The sequence below is a fragment of the Pogona vitticeps genome, chromosome 2 (genome assembly GCF_051106095.1).
Source record: "Pogona vitticeps strain Pit_001003342236 chromosome 2, PviZW2.1, whole genome shotgun sequence".
NCBI lineage: Eukaryota > Metazoa > Chordata > Lepidosauria > Squamata > Agamidae > Pogona > Pogona vitticeps.
In genome coordinates, this window is record NC_135784.1 from 29,373,278 (window position 1) to 29,391,473 (window position 18,196).

At 46.0% G+C, this 18,196-nt stretch overlaps 1 protein-coding gene across 4 annotated transcripts in view; it reads left to right on the forward strand.

Moving 5' to 3' along the window:
- Positions 1–11,316, forward strand: part of FLOT1 (flotillin 1) — a 31,163-nt gene extending 19,847 nt beyond the window's left edge. For 2 of the 4 annotated variants that reach the window (XM_072989110.2, XM_078388694.1), the window contains exons 7-13: positions 260–355; positions 1,013–1,165; positions 2,244–2,425; positions 3,800–3,845; positions 4,704–4,841; positions 6,457–6,621; positions 7,887–9,386. In XM_072989110.2, coding sequence (XP_072845211.2) covers positions 260–355; positions 1,013–1,165; positions 2,244–2,425; positions 3,800–3,845; positions 4,704–4,841; positions 6,457–6,621; positions 7,887–7,949 — 843 coding nt within the window. In that variant the 3' untranslated portion in view covers positions 7,950–9,386. Of the gene's footprint in view, positions 1–259; positions 356–1,012; positions 1,166–2,243; positions 2,426–3,799; positions 3,846–4,703; positions 4,842–6,456; positions 6,622–7,886 lie in introns of all 4 variants that reach the window. The other 2 variants (XM_020813727.3, XM_020813729.3) reach the window with 2 other exon arrangements.
- The last annotated feature ends 6,880 nt before the right edge of the window (positions 11,317–18,196 follow it).

The window sequence follows — 18,196 nt, forward strand, 5'->3', positions numbered from 1 at the left end:
TACTGACCTCAGAAGGATGGAAGGCTGAGTCAACCTTGAGACAGATACCTGCGCCCATCAGGATCAAATTCCAATCATGAGCAGAGTCTTGTCTGCAGTACTGCAGCTTAACCACTGTGCCATGAGCCCACGGGCAGTTTACCAGAACTCATTCACAAAATTGGGCTTTTAATGCTAATGAATATTGTTTCTTCTTCCCGTTTTCAGGTTCTGATTGTGCACCTTCTGACTCTTAATTTCCCTTTCTTGGCTACTGCAGGATTACTTACACTCTCTTGGGAAAGCCCGGACTGCCCAGGTTCAGAAGGATGCGAGGATTGGGGAGGCCGAAGCCAAGAGAGATGCTGGCATCAAGGTGAGCTCTTGCTACATATCCAGGGGTGAGAGTTGAAGTCCAGGAACATCTGGAGGGTTACATGTTGCTCCGCTTTGCCCTAAGGAGTGGGAAGCCTCCCCTGTTAATCTTGCATCTCGATTCTTCAGGATTTCCTTTCTTTACTGTCAGGAGGCCAGATGGTGGAAATAGGTGACGTAAGATTGATTGCATCTCATTGGGCAAACATTTTGTCTCCCTTCCTGGCTGGCTTGGAGGAACTGTGGCTTTGTGGAAAGCCCCATCGCCAATACTAAATTTCTCTCACAAATTAACCGCTTAATTTTGTTTGAGAGTCTAAAACAAAGGGGCTGGAAATTCTTGGTTGTTGATTACGACTGTATTACTGTTTATTTTTGTAGTGTTAGGAAAGGGGAGAAGCACCTGTGGATCTTTTTCTGCTTTATGTGTCAAAATAACTAGATCAGTGTACCTGGAGTAAATGTGGGGCACCATGTGTAGGTCTGTGACGGGTTGGGGGTAGAATCTCTTGGGCCGGCCCAGCTAGTGGAGGTCTCTCCAATGCCTCTGTCTCAGAATCCCTTTCTCAAATGGAGAAACCAGCCAACCTCGAGCCTCATTTGATGTGCGAAGGTTGTGCTCTGCTCTGCTGGACTCTTGATGCTTCTCCACCTGCAGGAAGCAAAGGCCAAGCAGGAGAAGCTGTCCGCTCAGTACTTGAATGAAATCGAAATGGCCAAAGCCCAGCGGGACTACGAGCTGAAGAAGGCTGCTTACGACATTGAGGTGAACACAAGGAAGGCAGAGTCCGACTTGGCGTATCAGCTCCAGGTGAGGCGATTCTAATGACAGATAATGAGAGAGGAGCAGGGAGGAGACATATAAGTGTATTTACACCAGCTTTATTTATTCATAGTGATCGTATCTTGATTTACAGCTACAAAGACTCTCAGAGCGACTGAGATACAGTGGTGCCTCGCTTAACGGGCACCTCGTTTAACGATGAATCCGCATAGCGACAAATATTTTGTGATTGTTTTTGTGATTGCATTCCGATGGTTTAGATAGGAAAATACCGCTTTGCAATGATCGGTACCCTGTTTTGCATACCGATCATCACATAGCGATGATTTTCCAACAGCTGATCGGCGGTTCCAAAATGGCCGCTGGGTAAATAAAATGGCCGCCCGGATTCCTCGCTTACCGGGCAGCGAAAATGGCTGCCGTATGGAGGATTTTCGCTTAAAGGTGAGTTTTTTGCCCATGGGAACGCATTAAACGGGTTTTAATGCATTCCTATGGGCTTTTTATTTCTGCATAGTGACGAAATCGCTTTGCAGCGATTTTTGCTACACGGATTATCGTCGCTATGCGGGGCACCACTGTATTTTGTTTTAGAAGAGGTAACCGTGTTCATCAGGCAAAAAAAAAGTTGTGGCACCTTAAAGACTAAGTGCTGTATTTTAATGTGAACTCTCATAGACAAGTCTGATGAAGTGGACTTCGTCTACGAAAGCTCACATTAAAATATAGTGGTTGATCTTCAAGGTGCCACAATGTTTTTTCTTCTTTCCTTTTTTGTTTGTTTGTTTTTGATATGTTTTGCTGTTGTTCTTTTAAAGATAAGATTGTTCTTCCTGATTGGAACCTAGGTATTGCTGAAAAGAAAAAAGGGAGGGGAGAGGGGAAAGGAAAACAGGACAGTTCGGGTGCCGGTTAATGTCTTTTCCTCAGCCTTGTGGAATGGCTGCTGGATGTCCATTGAGGAGAGGCAAAGCCCAGGGCAGCTGACCTCTTGGGAGGGCTGAGGATGGGCCAGCTGTCCTTCCCTCTTCCTTCCCTTGATCTTGTGCAGAACCCCTGCTCTGAGAATCTTCCTTATTAAAAGTGACTGTATGTAACCGCAAAGGTAGCCAAGACAAAGCAGAAGATTGAGGAGCAGAAGATGCAGGTCCTGGTGGTGGAGCGAACTCAGCAGATTCAAATACAGGAGCAGGAGATGATCCGAAAGGCGCGCGAACTGGAAGCCAAGGTCAAGAAGCCAGCGGAAGCAGAGCGCTTCCGGCTGGAGAAACTGGCTGAGGCTGAAAGGTAGGGGCAGGTGGCCTTTGCCAACTCATCTTTAATGTTTCCCATACAAAAGCTATTGTTGTTTGGTTTTTCAACCCCCTTGATCTACAGCTGATAATCCAGAGAAGGATGTCTTTAGTGCTGGGGCTATATCTTTTTTTACACAGGGGATTCAGTTGCTGAATGTTTTTGCAAAACAGGAATCATATTTCCTCCACGCATATGTGCATACTAGTATGTTAGGGAAAATGCTGGCCCTGTCTCTGTGTGTGTGTTTGTGTGTGTGTGAGATATTTTTTACACACAAGAGCTTTCCGACAGTCAGTCTCTCATCTGCAGTATGAAAGGATACAGCCCAGCAACAGATCAGTGGGGTTTCTATTCATCTGGTTGAAGTTGTGAGGAACGAGCAGTAAACTGTATAAGAAAGCAATTTTTGGACTCTAGTGTTTTATATGATCTGAGGAGGGAATCCATATTTGAATGCATTAATTATTTATCTCCCCCACCCTTGCATGCAACACAACATAGATACCTACACATAGAAATGTAGTGTGTCATGGAGGCAACTAAGGTAGCGTTATTTTGCTTTAATAACTAGAAAATTACTTTTCTATGTTCAGGGATTGCTTTTGTCATTTGGTTGGGTTGAGCTTGGTTTGGGATTTTTTGGTACACCCCAGGAACTCTTTAACTTCTTGGTCTCTTAATTTTGCATAGTTTAGATTTTGAGACATGTTGATCTGATGCTTATGAGAAACCAGTGATGAGAAACCAGTGACGTTGGGCTGCAATCCCACAATCCCCTTGGGAGTTGTTATTGTTTAGATGTTAAGTCGTGTCCGACTCTTTGTGAGCCCATGGACCAGAGCACGCCAGGCCCTCCTCTCTTCCACTGCCTCCTGGAGTTGGGTCAAATTCATGTTGGTAGCTTCGGTGACACTGTCCAGCCATCTCCCAACTTGGGAGTTGTAGTCAAACGTATCTCAGGGGTACTTGGTAGGAGAAAGCAGCCAGCTCCTTCTTCCCCACAGATCCTTCCTGAGGAAATTCCGACTGGAATTGGAACTCCATGGCTGCCTGAGTGGCTAAAGTTTCCTCTGCCTCCTTCCCTCCTTCCCTCCCTCTCTTTCACTCTCTTGCTCTCTGACGTCTCAGTTCCCCATATCTTGCCCCATGCCACCCCTTTTAAATTCTTATTTACATGCTCCAAATATCCCAACCAGGTAAAGGTGAGACAAATAATTGGAAGCTGCCATGAGTTGATAGGTGCTGTGATAGCTACGTGTGTGTGTGTGTGTGTGGGTGGGTGGGTTCTGGAGAAAGCTGGCAAACTCACCTTTGTGAAATAAGGTGTGAAAGTGACCACTTTTTCCCTCATTTCCCCCACAACAGGCAACAGCTCATCATGCAGGCAGAGGCAGAAGCAGAGTCGGTCAGGGTGAGTGTATCCTCACGGTTGTCTTGTGGAAGGAATACAAGAGGCAGTGTGGTGTAATGGGCAGATTGCTGGACTGGGAAGTGGGAGATCCAGGTTCCAGTCCTTAGTCAGCCATGAAACTCACTGGGCGACCTTTAGCCAGTCACCCTTTCTTGGCCCGACCCTACCCTGCTGGGTCGTTGTGAAGATACAACAACCCGACAGCAGTTGCAGTGGAGGGACGCTTTGGAAGCTGCCTTGAGTCTTTTAGAGGAAATGCTGAATATAATTGTAGCTGACAAATAGGAGAAAGGAGCGGGGAGGACAAAGTACATTGGGGTCTCTACTTAAGAACTTAATCCGTATTGGAAGGTGGTTCTCAAGTTGAAAAGTTCTTATGTTGAATCTGCATTTCCCATAGGAATGCATTGGAAACCATTTAATCCGTATCTGCTCTTTTCCATCCATAGAAACTACAGTGGAACCTCTACTTAAGAACTTAATACGTTTTGGAATAGTGTTCTTAAGTTGAAACGTTCTTAAGTTGAAGCAAAATTTCCCATAGGAATGGACTGAAAACCAATTAATCCGTTCTGGCTGTTTTTTTGTTATGTAGAGGTGCGTTCGTACAAAGCTGGTTAATATGTACAAAGCTGGTTAATATGTACTCTACCACTAGGGGGAGAATTTTTTTTAACCTAAGATGACCTAAGGTTAAAAAAAGAGCAGGAAAGGTTTTTTTTCCTGTTCTTGGATTTCTGTTCTCAAGTAGAAGCAAAATTTAGCAAATGGAGCTGTTCTTAAGTTTGATTGTTCTTAAGTAGGGACGTTCTTAAGTAGAATGTGCACATCTTTCAGCCTTTGTTGCTTTACCTTTAGGTGAAAGGTGAGGCTGAGGCCTTTGCTATTGAGGCCAAGGCTCGGGCTGATGCTGAGCAGATGACCAAGAAAGCAGAGGCCTTCAAGCAGTACCAAGAGGTAGCCATGGTGGACATGCTTCTGGAGAAGCTTCCGGAGGTGAGCATTTTGGCCCCGTCCTGAATATGTGGAGACAACATGCTAAGCTACTAGGCTGCCTGTAAGAGAGGCCATCTTTAGTAGTAACAGGGCAAAAATCAAACCAAGGTCTGAAGTGCTAGCATGTCTGAATATTGTAGCCCAGCCTTTCAGAATCTAGCGCCCTCTGTTGGTTTTTGGCGTGCACCTCCCATTATCCCCAGACATTTGGAGTGGCCATTTGGGGAATGGTATCCTGACATGTCTAGAGAACATACGTTCGGGAAGGCTGTGACACAGGCAGCTGCTGACAGGAGCAGTGACAGACCTTGCACTTAAAGAAATAGCATTTTTCACATTTAGTCTGGACACTGTGCTAGGATTTCACAAACTGCATGATGAGGTACAAAATCATAGGCATTTATTTCCCCAAGTTTCTCATATATTTGTGTTTTAATCACGACCAAGTAGCTCTGATTTTCTTTTGAAATTAGGGTTTTTTGAAAAAAAAATTCACGAAAGAATAGGAAGATGATGTCTGGAGAAGAGCCCCGTGTCACAGTAGTTGAACTGCAGTTCTACAGTCAGGACTCTGCTTACGACCTGAGTTTGATCTCAATAGACTCAGCTAGCCAGCTGAAGGTTAACTCAGCCTTCCATCCTTGAGAACCCAGTTTACTGGGGCTGGGGGCAATGTGTAATATGTATAATTAAATTGTAAACTGCCCAGAGAATGTTTTAAATATTCTGAGGTGGTATATAAGGAGTGCACTTTGGAGAAAGCAGTAGTTATGAGGCAGTGGTTAATTAAGAACAAGTCTCCATGCAATAGGCACAGGAACACCACTTCTTGGCAATTAAAGCCTCTGCAAACAGTACTTTACTGCTTCCCCCTATATAATGTTTGCAAATGGTTCATTATCAACCTGAAAGAGTTGTTAGTTGGCTGTATTCGCGAAGGCTTTCATGGCCGGGATCTAATGGTTGTTGTGGGTTTTTCGGGCTTCTTGGCCGTGTTCTAAAGGTGGTTTTTCCTAACGTTTTGCCAGTCTCTGTGGCCGGCATCTTCAGAGGACAGCAAATAAAGGCTGTGTCTGTATTCAGAAAGCCAATGACAAGACAAAACAAGCTAGCCTGCAGATTGTGGGATGTGGGAGAGTTCCTGTGAGACAATCAAATCGCCTTAGTCATTAGAAAAATTCTCTCTTCTAACCACGTGCTCTTGGTAATGTCCAGTTTCGCCCTAAAATGATATTTGGTGTCTTCAGTTTTCACAAATCTTTTTAAAAAACTTTTACATTTTTTAAATTTTAAATTTTTTTAACTGTAGACCAAAATAATGAGCTGGTTGAATTGTGTGTGTTTAAAATTAATCAACAGTTTTGAAATCAGCTCATCATCTAAATGTTGCAGCAGGCTAAGTTTGGTTTTGCTGTTAGTTTAATGCTTGCAATTCTGGTCAAATTTGTCTGACTCAGTGCAAACTCCCAGTTTCTCTGCACTGCGTATGTATATTCCAATAACAGCTGTAAAGATTTAAGATTTTTGGAGCAGAGCTTCCAGAATTCTGGGGAATTCTGTACTCCAAAAAATGGCAACCTTTCCAGCTCTGATTCAAATCCCCTTTCCTGGGCAGATGGCTGAAGAAATCACCAAACCTTTGACGTCCGTGAATAAGATCACAATGGTGTCGAGTGGGGCTGGAGATGTGGGAGCTGGCAAAATAACAGGGGAGGTGCTGGAAATCATGAATAAACTACCCGAAACTGTGGAGAAACTCACCGGTGTCAGCATCTCTCAGGTACCAGGAATCGTTTTATACGCTGCAGGAAGTGTAAAAATGATTAGTCATCAGCCACTTGCTGTCATGGGAGGGCAAGCGACTGGGTTCAAATTTGGGGAAAACCCATTCCCCCCTTTGTTTCCCCAAAAGTGAAGATAGTCCTTTTTTGCAAACACTTATTTTCAAACAATGGAGTACTATGAACGACAACTTCAGTTGGAGCAACGGGTCCCTCAGTTTCTTTCCATGTAACATAACTGTCCCTCAGGTGGCATGAAAGAGTTCACCATTGGGGTTCACTCCAAACCGTTCGCGATCAGTGGGCTTCCTTGTGGGCCTCCTCAGACTGCAGCCTAGGATGCTGCCATGGGGTGATACCAACTCTCCCTCCATGGACATCTCTGGCTGAAGCATCCCCACTGGCCTGGCCCCCTTCGTCTTCCTCCAATCTTCCTTCTTGGGATAGACAGACACCATCCATTCCACCCAACCCCTGTCTCCAGATAACCCTCTGCTCTTGGCTCCTCCCCTTTCTCGCCTTCCTCCTCTCGCTCCTCTTTCCCGCTATTTTTTCTCCTCTGCTCTCAGTTGGGCCACTGTGGGTCTCGGCATATATACGCTGTCTCGTATCCCTCAGTTGTGGGCGCTGGAGGGGATGGCCCACACTCATCTTTTCTGGTGGAAAGTGGTTCCTCCTCACAGGAACTGGAGAGAAAAACCACACTACACACCATGTGGAAGCAAGCTGCTAAAAGCCCTTTGGCTCTCTCAAAGTGTAGAATAGGATGATCTGCCCCTGCCGTGTCACCTGCGGATGGGGCTAGAGCGGGCAGCTGAGCGATCAGTGCTGGTGGAAGCCAGGGTATCTTGGGGAGCAGACCTAGATCACTGGTCCCCAACCTTGGGCCTCCAGATGTTCTTGGACTTCAACTACCAGAAATCCTGGCCGGCAGAGGTGGTGGTGAAGGCTTCTGGGAGTTGTAGTCCAAGAACATCTGGAGGCCCAAGGTTGGGGACCACTGACCTAGATCAATCAGGCTGTGTGAAATCTAAGCTTGCACCCCATTCTAAGCTTGCACCCCAGTCTTGTTGCTCCCCACACCCAGTATTGCTGAAAAATTGGGGGGGGGGATATTTCCTCTTTCACACTCTGAGGCAATAAAGCAAGGGGAAACAAGAAGCCAAGCTTTGTGGTATAAAGAATGATCATTTGGGTGGAACAGAAAGGATTTTTTGTGTGTGTGTTTGTCTGGATTCAACCTACATAACCCTGGGATTTGTAGTTCCACAGGTGTGATCGGCTTCTTCTTGAGCTGGTGACGGGTCCCTCATTTTGGCAGGAATAAGAGACGGAGATGATTTTAAAAATTCAACAGGTTCTGTTTTATTAACTTCAGCATCAGGATCAACTAAATTAAACAGGTTGAAACAGCTTAGCTCTGGTAACATCTTGTAACTTAGGATTTTGGTTCCCAGTGTTAACAAGTCACTCCTCACATTGGGGCTGGACCAAAGCACTCGCGATCTGTCATCTCCCTCAAGGGTGTGCTCCTTACTTGCGCACACTGTCCCATAGCAAGGGTGTCTTGCCCAGTCCCCTTCTAAAGGTGGGACGTTGTAAGAGGGATTGGGACAAATCAAACTTCCTCCCTCCACCTCGGTTGCGGGGGTAAACTACTACCGTCCATTCTAGAGGCTTTGCCCCCTTTTTCTCCACCTTGGGTAAGTCTGGGTCTGGTAGCAAGCCTCCTCCTGTCTTTAAGTTCGGGAAGTCCTTTAGTAAATCACAGACCTTAGTTGATGCATCCTCCTCTCTCTCTGTTTGCACTGCACACTCTTTTGTAACTCTCTTAGTCTGGTCCATTTCAATTCTAAATTCTCGCGCGTCACCCCACTCTTTTATAACCTCCTCCCACACTATTAGATCTTGCTCCTCCCCTTCTCCCTCCTCCTTGTCTCCTGACAGGCACACTTCTTTCCTTCCTTCCTTCCTCCCCTATTTCTATGCGGACACATCCACATGCTTCCTCCTGCACACTTTCTGTTGAGGACGGCTCACTAGTTCTTCACAACAGGATACCTAGAATCCTCTGCTGTAGCTGAGGGGAATGCACTAAGTCAGTGGTTCCCAACTTTGGGTCCCCAGATGTTCTTGGACTACGACTCCCATACGTCCTGGCCAGCACAGCTAGTGGTGAAGGCTTCCGGGAGTTTTAGTCACACTTGGGGACCCAAGGATGGGAACCACTGCACAAGGTCATTGGAGCACAGGATTCTGAATAGCTCACCAAACTAAAGACCCCAGGATTCTACAAAATAACACTTAAAGTGGTATCAATCAAACTGCTGTTAACTGAGCTGCACAGATATCCTCATGGAAGCTGAATAATAATCATGTGCCTCAAGTCAATTGTGACTTACGGCAATCCTTTCCAGGGTTTTCCAGATAGAGAATTCTCAGAAGGGGGTCTTCTGAGAGATGGGGGTGCCCTGGGATTGTGCAGCTGGCCCAAGGCCACGCAGGCTGGCTCTACTCACAGGAGGCATAGTGGGGGAATCAAACTCCCAGCCTCTGACTCCCCATCCACTGGGCTATCCAGCCATGGAAGTCTAGCACCTTGATGATCCAAGGAGGAGGTAGAGCTCTAGGAAATACAAATGCTTTTTCTGACCTCCCTCCTCCCGTCTTTCGACAAGGTGATATGGCGGCTCTTTGACTTGTTTTTTATGCTTTTGTCTTTCCAGCAGATGAACCAGAAGAAGCCTGGACGGATGAACTAAAAGCTGAATATTTTTTAATTTTTATGTGTGGGCAAGGAGGGAGATCCTTCCTGAGCATGCACACCCATGATCCTTATCTATATGTGTCTATATATAGCAATCATCCCCATCCAGGGTCCTGCCAAACCGTGATGGACTGAACGGTTGCATGTCGGCCAACATTTCTCAAAGTGGCTGAGGCCTGCCGGTCACCCTATTGCGCAGCTGTTGTGTCCCAGTGACAGCCCAATGTGAACCTTAGAATAGGACAACACCTGCCGTTGCTTATACAGCATGGTGGCGCGGCGCTCCTCCCTGTCCAGTCGGCCATGATTTGTGACCACTTTGTGCTGTTGATCCCCAGCCCTTGCTTTGTCACTCACCCGGCCACCATGGGCTCTCCCCTAGAAGTGGCCTTTCCTCCAGGAATTAAGATTGCATTTGCTTCTGAGCCTGCTGGGAAGGCAGCCGGGATGTGGCTTGGTGGATAAAGGTGATGAGCTCTCAGGCCCGTTCTTTCGCCGCTGCAAGGCATTTTGCCAGAAAGAGTTGTACCGAGCTTGAGCTTGCCTAGAATAAGTTTATTAGTTGCCCTAAGCTCTTGATACCAACCTTGCAAAGGCGCTTTATTCTCACAATATTAGCCATTACTTCTGAAATCTAGGATGGGCATAGACATAGCCTTTCTTAGCGCCATATAACGAAAATGACCTGCATTTTTTCATGCACATTGCTCTCTGTCTCTTCACTGTCTTGTGCCACAGTTGCTAGGTGTGCTCCACCGGCTGAAGTTCCCCATCTGGGAAAAATTTATTTCCCGTTTGTTGTTGCTTGATGCATATATATGTACACACACACACATATGCACATGATCTTAGCCAAATAGTCTATCCGGCTCCCGTCCACAGCCTCACTCTGATCTTGTTTCAGGGAGCCTATATGTTTACAGCAGCCATCCTGCATGAAACCTCAAAGAAGACTCCTGCCCAAGGTGCATTCCAGAAAGCTGGATCCTCCACTGTGAGGACAGATGTTCTCTTAGGTGTGCACTGCAGAGGCCAACTTCCATTGGATGCATATTCATCCCGTCCTAAAATCACTCTATCTGGATGTGCCTTATTCTTTGTTTCAGCTTCTGAAACAATCATACATGACTATCAGCTCCATAGATCAGTGAGCTGGAAAGCATATATGTCCATAGACTTCTAAGAATTAGAATACACAGTCAAGAAGGTCACACAGCATTGTTTTTTTCTGGCCCGTATCAGAGCAGACCCAGGGGAAAAGAAAGAAAAGTTCTGTGTTGCTTTTGTAGAAACTACCTTGTTCTTTCCCTGGGATGTGCTAATTTTCTGCAACCATGAAGCATTCCCATGGGAAAGTGTTCCAACACAGGACTTTTCTGCTGTAGTCTGAAGTGGGAACTCTATGCCACATGATTCCTCTACACGTAGACAGATCTGGGCATAAAAGTTGGCCCTCTACGAAGTGGTTCTCCAAACAGTGACACTCATTTGTGCTTAGAGTCCCCTCTTTGCCTAAAAAACAAAAAGCCTGCTTACTAGAAGTGAATGACTTAAAACTCCCTGGAACCGGGGCTGTGGTTCTGTGTTGTGAGCAATGCCTCTCCTTCCTAATCTGAGCTGCACAGGGCCAGGTTTTGCTGTGATGCTCTTGCTTCTCCCCTGTTGCCCCAAACTCCATGATTAGTGGTTGTTGCTCACTACTTCGAATAAGCACGTTTGATCTGATGGTGGTTGTGGCCTGTTATGTGTAGATTACACACCTGTGTCTTGTGAAGTAACGTGCTGTGTTTATCCCAGTTCTTGCCCTGCTTGCTGTGTATTGGGGCCTCGGCATGGTGCCTTGTCTAATTCTTATCAAGGGCAACTTGCTTTGTCCTCCTTAGATGCTATCAAGTTCTTTGGCATATAATAAAATCTAAAATTCCTGCTGGTGGCTCTCCAGGGTATATGTGAGCGAGTGAGTGGAAGAAAAGCTGGACACTGGTTTGTGTGTGTGTTCCCTTTCTGGCTGGACTTGTTTTTTCCAGTTGTCAGCATCTAAATTCTGAGCCAAAGGAAACTTAATATACAGTATACATATGTGAAAAACTTTTATCAATTTTTATGAAAACTTTGAGAGGATGGGAATAGCTCTCTGTTGCAACAAAAGTAACAGAGAATCTTAGTGCCTTAAAGCCTGATAAATTTTATTTGGCATGAGATTTAGGGTACGGTTACACTCCTGAAATAAATTGGGTGATGGATTGGGTTTTTAAAAAAATTCCGTTTAAAGTCACATGTTTTTTGGGTGGGTATGTGTGTCATCTTGGGGAAACTTAATCCATTTTTAAATTGTGTTGTATATCCGTCGAAGGAGGCATGAAGGAGCTTTTACAGTCTCTGCATCTGAGGCTATGTCCTGTGCCTGCCTGCTCTCGCACTGGCTGCCTCTCACAGCCACCAGGTACCACTGCTGTGGTGTTATTTTTAATAGACTTTTTACAGTAATTTCTTGCAATCTGCCATGGCACTAGGTAAGGTAAAGGTAAAGGTTCTCCTTGATATATAGTCCAGTCGTGTCCGACTCTAGGGCGCGGTGCTCATCCCCGTTTCCAAGCCGTAGAGCCAGTGTTTGTCCGAAGACAGTTTCCATGGTCACGTGGCCAGCGTGACTAGACCCAGAACGCCGTTACCTTCCCACCGTGGTGGTACCTATCAGTAGAATGTGAAGGATGTGGCAGCACATGAGAGAGAGAAGCAGCAAACAAATGGGCATGGCATGAGAACAACATTTAAAAAAGAAGATGTTTCCCTGCAGCTGAACACGTGTATGCAGACAGAAACACAAATGTGTGCATGCACGCACATGCACACATGGTGGAGAAGGAGGTAAAGGTAAAGGTTCCCCTTGACATTTAGTCAGTCGTGTTTGACTCTAGGGGGCGGTGCTCATCCCCGTTTCCAAGCTGTAGAGCCAGTGTTTGTCCGAAGACAGTTTCCATGGTCACGTGGCCAGTGTGACTTAGACACGGAACGCTGTTTACTTTCCCACCGTGGTGGTACCTATTTATCTACTTGCATTTGCAGGAGGGGGGCATGGAAAGCACACCAGTGAGTGGCAAGGTATGAAAGGTTAAAGGCAGCAACAAAACAGGAAGCCCAAATACAAGCTGGATTAACTCCCTAAAAGGAAGCCACAGCTTTTGAGTTTACAAGGGCAGAGCAAAATTGTTGATGACAGAACATTTTGAGGGTCACTCATTCATAGGGTTGTCATAAGTCAAAGGTGACTTGACAGCATGTAACGACAACAACTTTATGAGTTTGCCATCCCTTCTCCCTCCACAATATGTAGAACAATGTTTTGTAGCCTTTTCAGGAACAAATTATACCGTGAATATTGTAGCATGTTGCTGGTGAGGTGTCTTGTTTTTACATGGCTTTAACCCCTTTTCCCTCCAGCCCCCCTGCAACAACTGCTAACTACAACAGTAGTTAGGCATCTGGCTACAGAGCCAGAGGTTGGGAGTTTGATTCCCCGCTGTATTTTCTTGACAGGAGCTGGACTTGATGATCAAAGGGTTCCTTCCAGCTCTGGAGATTGAAGATTATTTTACATTCCAAGATTTGCATTTGGATGTACAAAGCACTCTTTCCTGTCACACTGAGCCCATACAGAGAGGATAGCTGGGAAGGGGGGGGCTCTAAGCAGGCCTCCGTAATCCTTGTAAAAAAAAGAAAGAAATCATTTCCAGATGATTTTAATTCTGGTTTTCCTTTCCTCCACTAACCAAAGTCTGCCTATTGTCAATTGTTTTCCTGGATTCCCAGCAGCTGTGAAGAACAACCATGGCCTCTATGTCAACCCTCAAAGGGTGCTGTGCTTGCGCCTACCTGGTAGGTAGCTTGGGAGGGTGGACGATGCGTAAGTCTAGCCAGAGCCTTGTGTCTGTGGCTTTTTTTGGGGGGGGAACTACAGCTCAGCGGTTGAGTTGCAGCTGGAATGAGCAGGCAGCCCTCACAGCAGCCCTGATGGGTAGAACGTGAAGGATGTGGCAGAGAGAAGCAGATGTGAAAAGCAAATGTGAAAAGAAGGATGTGGCAGAGAGAAAAGCAAATGTGAAAAGAAGAAAAGAGAAAAGGAAATGGCAGAGAGAAATGCAGATGTGAAAAGAAGAAAAGAGAAAAGAAGGATGTGGCAGAGAGAAAAGCAGCAAACAAAGGGGCTTCTTTCCCGGGGTCCTCCTGAGTGTGAGTCACCACAGCTCTCTGGCCTAACTTGATGGCCTCAAATCCTGACTCAGGGCATCGCTAGGCAGGGGGGGGAGAGAGACGGTGGTGGCATTTTGGAGGCAGTTGAGGCTGGGCAAATGAGGGCACTGCCCCCACATCTGGCTCCTAGCCAAATCACCCTGCTTGCCTTTTTAACCAAAGTGGAGGGACCGCAGGCTGCCTGTGGTCCCTTTTTGTTCCCAGTCACCTCGCCCTCTTTTGGAGGTGGCGTGAGGGCAGGGAGAAAGAAAATGAACTTGAATGAATAAGCCAACTGCCCAGCTTTGAAACTAGGCACAAGAGGGAGGCAGCAAGAAGGAACATAGGAGGGAGGGAGGGAAGGAGATTGCCCAGTTTTGCCGCATTAGCTGCCCTCTCGACCACAGTAATGGGCATTAGCTGCCAGCACTCTGAGGAAGGCTGCTGAATCAGCTGCCTGGGAATCTACCTTCGGCAAAGCACGGGTACATATTTTTTTTCTGAGATGCTCTCTGGGGAGGACTAGGGTGGAACGAAAAGTAGGCTTTTATGTGGGAAGAACACACTGACAGATCTCTGGGTGATCTGACGGACAAGGCCGTCTGACCCACAATTATTTCACAATAGCATCCATTCCACTTTGCTTTAAGCTAAGGCCCACTGGCTGGCTGGCAGCTGTTAACCCCACACACAGTCAAGAGCAGAGAGAGGAGAAGGAGGATGCATGGCTGGTGTCCAGTATTTCATTCCAATATTTGTAAGAGAAATTCAGATGAAGTGCATTTAGCACCCCAAAAGTGCACTGAAACTTCAGATTGTTTACTGTGTGTTAAATCCAGCAAAATGGACATGGTGCCGCTCGCGATCCTGTTCTGCCACCTCAAGGTTCCAGTTCCTGCAAGCAGCATGGCAGGCAGCAATTCTAAAGGTACAGCTTTATCTGACAAGTCTTACAATACTGTCAAACCACCAGCTGTTTCCACCATCCCACCCCCCATCATGCAGCTTGTGAAAGGATGAGTCCTGAAGGAAAAGATGGAATATCCGTTTCCAGGAGTGTGGGATGGGAGTGTCTGGGGTCAGCCCCTTCTGTGGAGATAACAAAGCGCCTCCTTGGTTCTCTGAATGTTAGGCAGATGGTTGCAACCCCGTGGAGGGCAGAGAATGCTACATTATGTGTTTTAGAGCTATAACCAAAGCAGCAGGCATGACTCTGTTTGACTAAAACCAAGAAAAAGTGGCATGTTGGTAAAGAGATTAATTTTTGCAGACGCCTTTAAAGAAATGTGCTTTAACCCAGGCACGCTCGTACTATAAAAAGATAAATTAGCTTTAAAGGTGTCCACCATCCCCCTTCCCATCTCAGTGATATATATCTCAATACAACGGAACCAAGCTTCAATAAACACATTTCCTTTTTGCATCGGGCAGAATGAAGCGCCAGCGTTCTGTCGCCTGTACCAATGTCCGGAAAGCAGAGGGGAGGTCCCGTTTATTTTAACGCCTCTCAGGCTCTCTGAATATAATAAGACTTGCCCATCCGGGAAACCATGAAGCTCTCCGTTTCTTTTAAATATCTTGGTTTCTTATACAGAAGGAAGATTTCTTCAAACGTAGGAGAAAATAGAGAAAGCTGCTGTTGCTCCCCCTCCTCGTTGCAGTTTGGATTGATCCGGCTTACACCGCGAGCCTGTCGCCCCCCCCACCACCACCAAGCGCCGCCTCCGACATGCCTGGCGGGCTTCGTGAAGCGCAGGCGCAGGCGAGCTCACGGCGGCGCCCTTCCCCGCCACCCCCGGCAGGGCCCCCTCGCTTCCCTGCCACGTGGAGCGCCGCCCCAGGCAGCCGACCTCGCCTTTTTTTCCCCTCCTCTCCCTTTCCCGCCCACGCAGCCTCTTGCAATTCGCCCGCCGTTATTTTCTGAGGGCCGCAGCCCTGCTTCCGTTCTAGGCACCAAAGGCAGGGAAGTGATTCCTTGGTTCAATTTAATTCCGATTTATGGCGATCCTGTGAAGGAATAATCTGCGAAGTAGCCCACCATAAACACTCTGGCGCTGAAAATAAAGGCCGTGGATTCCTTTCTTGAGTTGATCTTTCTCATGACGTCTCTTCCTCATTTCCTACTGCTTTCTGTTTTTGCCTGGCATTCTTGTATTTTTCCAGTGAGTCTTCTCACATGCCCAAGATACACTATTTTTATTTATTACATTTATAACCTGCCTTTACAGTATAAAGTAGTAGCTTCGAATAGCCTCAGTTTACTCATTAACCTCTGTGACAGACTATGGTATCTGTAAACCTCATCCAGTGCCACATTTAAGATCCCCCCCCCCCCCCGGTCAGCTTTCTTCACTACCCAGCTTTCACACTCACACCTCATAACTGAAAGTACTATAGCATGGATGATCTTCGCCTTGGTCTTTTTCAGTATTATTGGGCGTCTTTGTCACTCCTTACTTATGCCTCAGCATGTATCTGCCCGACACTGGGTAGTTGCAGCCCACAAGGCCGTAATCCAAGGTATAATCTTTATATTTCAAGTGTTTTTGAAATAAAGAGATACTGCTAAAAATAGTAACCAACCATGCATTGAGGAGGTGGTAAAACCATTAGGCACAGAGGCAGTAACCCCCAGGCCATGGATTTTGGTGTCATGAAAAGGCAGCATTGTTAGATATGTTTATTATTGTGTGTTTACCACCAAGACTGGGACAGACGTTCAAGAGAGGTTTCTGCCTCAGGCATCAAAACAAGTTGGCTGGCTTTGGGTTTTATACAATGTGCTGGGCGGGTAGGGAGGGAGCATTTGCTTTTCTGCCTTGGGCAGCCATATGACTTCATAACTTCCCAGCAGGGTATGGCAGAGTGGGTAGCAAATGAGAAGCAAGGAAGAGAACCCAAATGCCCGTGGTATTAATTAGGGTGGCACCGGCGGAAGTGCACTGCTGCACCATCAGAGCTAGGAAGGATCTCAAAGATCATTTGGCTCAACCAGTGCAGCAGACCCACTGCCACAGTACTTCCAACTCGTCTATTTTAAAATCCTTTTAATTGGATGGACTGGAGTCCACCGCCTTCTGAGGCAGTATTTAATCCTAAAAATGGGCAAAGACATTTTTGCACATTTCAGCTGGTATGTATTCTGCATATTTGGCACTATTGTATTGGTTACACCTTTTATGCCAGTGTTCAGCCTTTTTAATGTGTAATTTTAATGTCCATATTAAATTCAGACTTCTATTTGCATGTTTGCATACACATGTCATGCTGAAGCCATCAAGAACTCACACTGCATAGACAAAGCAGCCCGCAGTGGGTTGAGCAAAAATAGGATTATACTGTGAAAGGAAGGTACTCTTCACATCTTCTGAAAGACTTCTGATGTTGTAATGGGTTTCTTGGTAAAACATGTCATTTGACACCCACCCCACCCTCCAATCTGTAACATGTCTTACTTACCTCTTCCCTCCATCAGACCCTTGTAGTGTTTACCTCAGGCGGAAACATTCTTGCTTTTTTAATTACTGTATTTATCTTATTCTGTTGGTAAATGGTAGCTATTGGCAGGATTCCCTTTTAAGGAGTAGTTATGTGATGTCAAGTTGCATCTGACTAATGGTAATCAGAGTGGTTTTCTATCACCACCTTCCAGAGAGTTTCCATGGCTGAGTCAGGATTTGAACATGAGATCTCCCGCTTCCTAGCCTGGCATTCTCTCCGCAGTACCACACTGACTCTCATTAAAAGGAGTGTCTAGAGGGGCGGGGTAAAAATCAAATAAATAAATAAATAAATAAATAAATACTAGAATCAAAAAGAAGCCTAAAATCCTAACTCTGCCATGAAACTCACAGGCAACCTTTGGCTAAATACTAGCCATTTATCTACCTCACAGGGTTGTTGTGAAGATAAAAGTGGAAAGAACCACCATGGACACAACCCGTAAGGTCACTGGAGAAGCAGCAGAATTAACAAGTGTGTGGACTAGATGAAGCAGAATTCCTTGCTCCATTGTCTGCATGAAAACACTATACAGAGGGGCAGGATGTGGTGGTGAATGGGGGCAGTTATGGCACGGGGAATGTCCCAAAAATCATACATACAAGCAGAGCCATTTCACCCATGGAAAGATCATCTCAGATTCTACCCGTAGAAGGTAGAACATGCCATTTTTCATTTACTGCTTCGCACCAGACAGATGAATACAACACTTATTGCAGGTAAAGACCAATTTACTGATGAGACACTCAAGATTGATAAGGTCTCATTACTCTCTATTCCAGTTAACCTGGAAAACTCAATCCCCTTTCTTTAATGATTTGGACAATTGCTTCGAGCATTTAAAATGACAGCTAGGTCAGGCGTAAGACATTTGGGACCTCCAGAAATAGGTCTGGAATTCCTATAATTCCTTACCCTTGACTATCCAGGCGAGGACAGATGGGAGTTGCAGCCCAACATCATCTGAACTTCCAAAGTTGTCTGATGTAATATAAAATTATCCTTTTGCAGTGGTTCCCAGATGTTATTGTGACTAAAACTCCCAGAAGGCTTCATCACTAGCAGTGCTGGCCAGG